Genomic DNA, 7428 nt, shown 5'->3' with positions numbered 1-7428 from the left:
GAATGACAAGTCTACCAAGAGTGCCCCAGGCTCATCCTCACCAGGGGAATCTGTCCTCCCAACCCCAGTGGCCTGGATGTGGCCGAAGACCCTCTGGGGTCTTTCTGAGGCTGCTCCTCGGAGGCAGCACAGGCAGGGCGGCTAAGGTTGGGGTCTCCCGAGTCCTCTCCAGGCTGGTCCCAGGTACCCCACCCCCCTCTAGCTTCTTTGGCTGACGGAGCCTCTCTTGGGCCATAGACCTCGCTGGCCTCAGGCCCCTGCAGGAGAGACCCCTCCCCCAGGTTGGGCCTCTGCTCCTCCGGTCTGCGGGAAGCTGGCCCGTGCCCGTCACACCAGGATGGCATTGGGGTGGGGACCCAGGCCCCTGATGTCCTCACCCCAGGAACACTTCTGTCTCCCTGCTGCTCCCCACCAATGCCTCTGGGCCTTAAATTTCAGCAGTTCCTGTTTTCTTTCTTTTTTTTTTTTAAATAGTGAATGCCATTTATTTATTTATTTATTCATTTATTTTTATTTGGTTGCACCAGGTCTTAGTCGCGGCAGGCATGCTCCTTAGTTGCACCTAGCAGGCTCCTTAGTTGAGGCTCACGGGCTCCTTAGTTGCGGCATGCATGTGGGATCTAGTTCCCTGACCAGGGATCCAACCCGGGCCCCCTGCATTGGGAGCGTGGAGTCTTAACCACTGCGCCACCAGGAAAGTGCCCTGTTTTCTTTCTCAGGGAGCAGAGAGCCGTTCTTGGCTGAGTTTACAGCCCTGTTGTCCCAAATCCTTCCATCAACCCTGAGAAAACTCCCAGGCGGCAGGTGTGCGAGTGGCGGGCAGAGTTCTATGGAACCCTTCACCTTTGCAGGTTTTCCACTCCAGTGGAAAAGGATAGCCATGGTTCTTTTACAAATTCGCAACTTTTTCTCTGCCTTCCTTGCAAGAATGTTTTTGGAAAGCATTTCTGCCAATATTTTCACCATTTACCACCATAAATGTGTCCTGCAGGCCTAAGGAAACCTTGGAATCTGAGACCAGGCCACTCCCATGTAACCTTTGACCTGGTTCTTTGAGGTGTGGCCTCAGGACACCAGCAATCCCTGAGCAAGGCCAGAAGACCCTGAATTGCTCCAGTGCGCTGGGGCTTCCCACAGTCACCGCCCTGGCTGAGGAAGGTCACTGGCCTCTGCACCCTCCCCACATGGGGTCCCAGGGGCAGCCCCACAGGTTCTCAGAACCGCAGCGGGCCATGTCCTCAAAGCTGTTCTGCTAACTCCTCACACCTGTGTCAACCTTAAAACGAAATAACCAGTTATTTCACTAGCAAAATGAGTTTATTTGGGAATGGCAGAGGAACTGCTGTTCAGGAAACACAGACTATGGCCAACCACAGGCAAGACTGGAGAACAAAGGAGAGGAGCTGTTACTTTATTGGGAGGGGCTGCTTTGAACCAGAAGTCCATGGAGAAAAGCTCAGGGTGGTGATGGGTTCTCGAGCTCTGAGTGGTGGTAGCTTCTCTCTGGCTGGCTATTGCTGGGCAAGGAGAGAAACTTCCTTCCTCTGCTGGGTAGTAAAGCAAGCTTCTTCCTGCCCAGGAATGTAAAGTAAGGTACGTGTGTGTGAGAGCTCCCCCTTCAGGGTTTCCCGACTCCTTTTTTTTTTTTTTTTTTTTTTTTCTGCCGTACGCGGGCCTCTCACTGTTGTGGCCTCTCCCGTTGCGGAGCACAGGCTCCGGACGCGCAGGCTCAGCGGCCATGGCTCACGGGCCCAGCCGCTCCGCGGCATGTGGGATCTTCCCGGGCCAGGGATGGAACCCGTGTCCCCTGCATTGGCAGGTGGACTCTTAACCACTGCGCCACCAGGGAAGTCCCCCGACTCCATTTTAAATGAGGTTTCCCTTTGTTAATTTTCACACCTGCCACCTGGCCACCTGGGCCACAAAGTGTGGTGGGCCTTGCAGATGCCCTGCCCCTCCCCCTCTGGCCTGTCTCCAAGTCTCGCAGTGGGAGGGGTGAGGGGGCTGCAAGGTGTCCAGGGTGAAGCATCATGGTTAGGTCAGGGACTAGGCGGAGGTGAGACCCAGACGTCAGGCCCCAGGAGCAAAGCTGCAGGTGCAGGGGTCTCTGCAGAGTGCAGGGCTTCAGGGGAGAGGCACCAGGGGAAGAACAGGCTGGGCCAGTGGGTTACCAACCTTTCTGTGCCTCAGTTTCTCCTCTTTAAGCCAGAGATAAAAATAGAACCTGGGGGTGTAAAGATCACAACAGGTACCATTTGTGAAGCTGTTGGGAACTCTCTGCATTTAGAGTGAACAGTTCAGTAGTTTCTAGTATACTTATAGATACATGCAACCATCACCACAGTCAATTTTAGAATATTTTCATGTCCCTGAAAAGGAGCCCAGTACCCTTGAGCAGTCACTCCACATTCCCTTCCCAGCCTGTGGTGACCACTATTCTGTGTCCATGATTTGCCTATTCTGGCCTATTGACATCTCATATAAGTGGACCATACAGTATATAGTCTTCTTTTTTTAAATTTATTTATTTGTTTGTTTATTTTGGGTTGCGTTGGGTCTTCGTTGCTGCGTGCGGGCTTTCTCTGGTTGTGGCGAGCGGGGGGCTACTTACTCTTCATTGCAGTGCGCGGGCTTCTCATTGCGGTGGCTTCTCTTGTTGCAGAGCACGGGCTGTAGAGCACAGGCTCAGTAGTTGTGGTACACGGGCTTTGTTGCTCCACGGCATGTGGGATCTTCCCGGAGCAGGGCTCGAACCTGTGTCTCCTGCATTGGCAGGCAGATTCTTAGCCCCTGCACCACCAGGGAAGCCCAGTATATAGTCTTTTGTGGCTGACTTCTTTCACTTAGCACAAAGTTTTCAAGCGTAATGTACAACCCATGTTGTAGCATGTGTCAAAACTCCATTCCTTTTTACAGTTGAATAATTTTCCATTGTATGGATATACCACATTTTTTTGCTTGCATTCCTCAGTTGGTGGACATTAAGTTGCTTCCCCTTTGGTTATTATGAATTATGCTGCTATGAACATTGTGGAACTAATTAAAGAAACCAGCTAAAGCTGGAGTGGGGACAGGCCTGTAGGGGAAGCTCTCATGCCCTCGATGCATTGTCAATGACCCCCAAACAGTAAGAAATGTCCCCCTACACCTCTGACAGGAAGGCATCTCTATTAACTACCTAGCAGAAAGAAGAAAACTTCTCTCTGCTTCACTCTGATTGCAGCCAATCAGAGACTGCAGTGGCCCAACCTATGGGAAGCCTCCTTACTTTGGACCCCCAGCTCCTCCAGTGGACTCTATCAAAGCCCCTTCCAATCCCCCTTTTCCCTATAAAAGCAAGTTCCCTCTCCTTGTTCTCTGTATTTGCCTGTGGTCCACCATGGTTCACGTATCTCAAATTGCAATTTCTCTGCTATTCCTGAGTAAACTCACTTTTGCTAGTAAAATAACTAGGTATTTATATTATTGAAGTGGACACATGTGGTGTCGGTAGTGGGGTCTGGAGGCAAACCCCAAGGGATGAAATTGACTGAGGCATTGCACCAAGCCCTTTGTGCTTATTGCTTCTGTGAGTCGCCACCAGCTTTTGGTTTGGTGAGTCTCCTCTTGGATTCTGAGCCCTGCTCTTTTTGCGTTTTGAGCTCTCCAACTTTATTCAGGACAGAGGCTTTGTCCTTTCAGCGGTGTGGTTTCATCCTTGGTGAGTACTCAGCTGTTTTCTGGAGTGCATGGTAGCAAGGTTCTCTTTTGGGGACTGAGCTAATTGGGATCTAAGAGTTTTGTTTTATTCCCTTTGGAATCTGGGTTAGGACTCTAGCAACTTTCTTGGGTTTTCAGGAGGACTTAGGGAAATGGGATCCTGGCCATCTAAATGCTCTGAGGGCAGCTCTCCTTTGGGGACTCCAGCTGGTTTCATGTTTAAAATCTAGGGACCGCCCTACATGACTATTTTTTAACTAAGTGGGCCAAAGTAATCCAGAATTACAATGGCCATTATGGGAAACTTTTGATCTCCCCAAACTCGTTTTCCTTAAGATTAAATTGGAGGACTGCAGTTCTAAAATTAAAACGAATGGTATATTTATTTTCATTGGTAATGCAAACAGAAAAAGAACCCCCCCCACACTACACCTCCGAAAGGAAGGCATCTCTACGGACCACCCAGCCGGAGGAAGGAAACTTCTCTCCTCCCACGGCAGCCCAGCCAATCAGAGACTGCAGTGGCCCAGCCCATGGGAAGCCTCCTTACTTTGGACCCCCAGCTCCTCCAATGGGCTCTGGATATCACAGCCCCTCCCAGCTCCCTTTTTTCCCTATAATAGCACGTTCCCCCTCCTTGTTCTCTGGATTTGCCAGTGGTCCACCGTGGTTCAGAGATACTGAGCTGCAATTCCTCTGCTATTCCTGAATAAGCCTGCCTTTGCTGGTGAAATAACTGGCTATTTTATTATTAAAGGTGACAATATCCATGTACAGTTCTGCATGGACATATGTTTTCATTTCTTGAGTATATACGAATTGCTGGGTCACATGGTAACTAACTCTGTTTCACCCTTTGAGCAGCTGCCGGACTTTTTTTTTTTTAACTTATTTATTTTTTATTTTTGGCTGCGTTGGTTCTTCGTTGCTGCGCGCAGGCTTTCTCTAGTAGCGGCAAGTGGTGGCTACTCTTCATTGCGGTGAGCAGGATTCTCCTTGTGGTGGCTTCTCGTTGCGGAGCACAAGCTCTAGGCGTGCGGGCTTCAGTAGTTTAGAGCGCAGCCTCAGTAGTTGTGGCACATGGGCTTAGTTGCTCTGCGGCATGTGGGGTCTTCCCAGACCAGGGCTTGAACCCGTGTCCCCTGCATTGGCAGGCGGATTCTTGACCACTGTGCCACCAGGCAAGTCCTGCCGGACTTTTTCAAATGGGTCAGAGCTAAATGTTTTTGCAGGGGGCTCTGTCTACATTAATAATTTGAGTCAACCAAGATCAGCATGTCTACTACTTTCTTAAGAACTACTCTCCGGCCATGAAGAGGACTCTACAGGCTGGAGTCTGGAGCTCCCAATGGAGAATGGGGAGAACACGCCTGGGCCCAGGGTGTTGAGAAGGGGGGAGTGCTGGTGGCGCGCCGGCGGGGCAGGCTGCCTGGGGAGGAGGGTCTGGGCGGAGCTCGGGGAAGACCGCGGGGGAGGAGGGTCTGGGGCAGCCCGGGCGCCCCAGCAGTATGGGGAGACCTCGCTCTTCCCGCAACTTTGCCGCGCTGGTTACCTAGCAACCAGGCGGCATCCCTCCCAGCAAGCACTGCCTCTAACGCACGACATTGGGGACTACGAATCCCAGCATGCCTCGCGCCCAGGCGCTCGGACTACAGGTCCCACAATGCACCGCCCGCCCTTTTCTTGCCGCCCCCCGCCTCTGCTCTCCGGAGACCCTGCGGAGCGAGCGCCGCGACCCCTTCCCGGCGCTCTTCGCGCGGTCTCGCGGTGACTCTGGTGCGTGGGGTCAAGGCGCGGGGCAGAGCTGCTGGGGTCGGGGCGTCATGCGGAGGGGTGAGCGCAAGGGCGCCGAGGGGCCGCGGCCGGGGTCCCCTGTGCCCGTGGGCAAGGCCTCGCTGGAGGAGCCGCTGGACGGCGCGGCCGCGGGCCGAGCGAGCGCGCCGGCCGCTGGCCGCCGCAGCACCGAGTCAGAGGTCTACGACGACGGCACCAACACCTTCTTCTGGTGAGGGACGGTGGTTCGCTTCAGTGCCGGCTGGGGTCGCGAGGGGCGTGGCCACGTCGTGCGGGTTGGGGGTGCACGCAGGACCCCGGGACCGGCCCCTTGCTGCTGCAGCCCCGACCCGGCCTCCCCGGTGGTCCAGCCCCTCATCTGCTCCCTGCCCCCTATCCTGGGAGGACTTGGCTCCGAAGTCACCTCAGAAAGGCTTTTCCTGCCCTCCCTGTCCGCAGTCCCCCTCTGCCCTCCGTCGTGATCCCTTTCGCTGACGGTGCTGATGCCGTGTGAAATGATCGTCTCCTCCCCCGGCACGTGGCGGTAATATCGACACCTTACTCCGCGCCAGGAGCTGAGCGAACGAGTGTAGAGGAAGGCTCTTCCTCTCTTTAGTGGCTCCTCGCCAGGCCAGCCCTTTGACCCGTGTGCAGCTCGGTCCCGGCCAAGCCTCGGGATCAGGCTGCCCTCTAGTCTACCTTCGCGGGGGTCAGGGAGGGAGGGGCCGCCAGGAGCAGAGTTGGAAGAGTTCATGATGTTGCTTTAGGCCGAGTTGGGCACTTCTGCGTTTGAGGGTCCAGGAAAGCAGTCTTGGACCAACAGGTCCCAGGTGTGGCTCGTGCACCTGATGGCTCAGTGACCTTGGGCTACCCTTCGCCAGTCTGAGCTTCTCTTTCCTTGCTTCTTAGAGGCACAAACCCCATACGCTAGAAAGTGTGCTTCTTGAGAGGAGGGCTGTGGCCGTTCTATGCTGTTCAGTTCACGGCCACCTAAAGTTGTATCCCGTGGTAGGCCCTGGGGACATTTGTGGCTTTGGTGCCAAGAGAGCTCATGGGAGAGACAGACGTGTAGGCAGCAAGGATGCCATGTGGAAGCAGCTCCTCAGAGAGGGAGCCTGGGACCGCAGAGAAAATGAGATCAGGAAAGGAGGAGAGCCTGACGGAGCCACTGGACAGTCGGCGAGGTGCCACACAGCTGGAAACCTCAGGGGAGGTGCACGTGGGGCCACTGGTGTCTTGCTTGTATCTGACTCGGGAGAGACAGGGGCGCGGATGTGGTGGGGGAGGCATCCCTGCATCTAACGAGGTCGGGATCTTCCCTGTGGGTGTGGGCAGCTGCTGCTGGGGGTGGCCACCCAGCCCTGCTCTGGGAAGATACTGTGCTCCAGTGGCCTGGAGCCAGGGGGAGGGGGAGAGGGGTGGGGTGCCCTCCTCGGCGGGGGTGTGGCCCCAGAGCTAGAGACATTCTGTGAGTGGACCAGGCGTCTCCTGCTCTGGGAACAGGGCCCCTTCAGACTTCAGGGCAGAGGGCGCCGTCCTCTGACAGCCCGGCTGGTGACCACAAGAGGGAGACTGAGGTTCTGGAGTGGTGCCCAGGCTTGCTTTCCTTTCCCGTTCATTCAGTGCATATTTTGGGGGTGCCAGTTGCTGTTCTAGGGGATACAACAGAGAACTAAACAAGAAACTTAGGTTCTGGCACAAGACTGGAGCCTCAGAAGGCTCAGCATGTTGGCCAAGGGGGTGCTGAGCGGTGTTCACAGAAGCCAGAGGGTAACGAGGGCACGTGCGGGTTTCTTTAGAAGCACAGAGCAGCGGCCCGCGGGTCCCTGCCCATGGGGACACAGAAAGGCCTGCCGTAGCTGCGCTCACTTGTGGCGAGGCCTGATGGAGCCAGGAGGGCATGCCGCGGGGCTGCCAGTTCCGGGCACCGGCCTCCTGGGCGGGTGTCTGCAGCCT

General features: G+C 55.1%; 1 protein-coding gene across 6 annotated transcripts in view; it reads left to right on the top strand.

Annotated features, from left to right (window-relative positions):
• Window positions 1-5365: 5365 nt before the first annotated feature.
• Window positions 5366-7428, top strand: part of PTDSS2 (phosphatidylserine synthase 2) — a 28876-nt gene continuing 26813 nt past the window's right edge. For 2 of the 6 annotated variants that reach the window (XM_032638978.1, XM_032638975.1), the window contains exon 1: window positions 5545-5704. Coding sequence is in view for 1 of the 6 variants with exons in the window: in XM_032638971.1 (XP_032494862.1) it covers window positions 5523-5704 (182 nt within the window). In the remaining 5 variants the exon portion in view is untranslated. Of the gene's footprint in view, window positions 5705-7428 lie in introns of all 6 variants that reach the window. The other 4 variants (XM_032638971.1, XM_032638977.1, XM_032638973.1 and 1 more) reach the window with 4 other exon arrangements.

Source organism: Phocoena sinus, chromosome 8, assembly GCF_008692025.1.
Source record: "Phocoena sinus isolate mPhoSin1 chromosome 8, mPhoSin1.pri, whole genome shotgun sequence".
NCBI classification, from domain to species: Eukaryota; Metazoa; Chordata; class Mammalia; order Artiodactyla; family Phocoenidae; genus Phocoena; species Phocoena sinus.
Note: the sequence above shows the minus strand (reverse complement) of the source record. Positions and strands in the feature narration are given on the sequence as shown.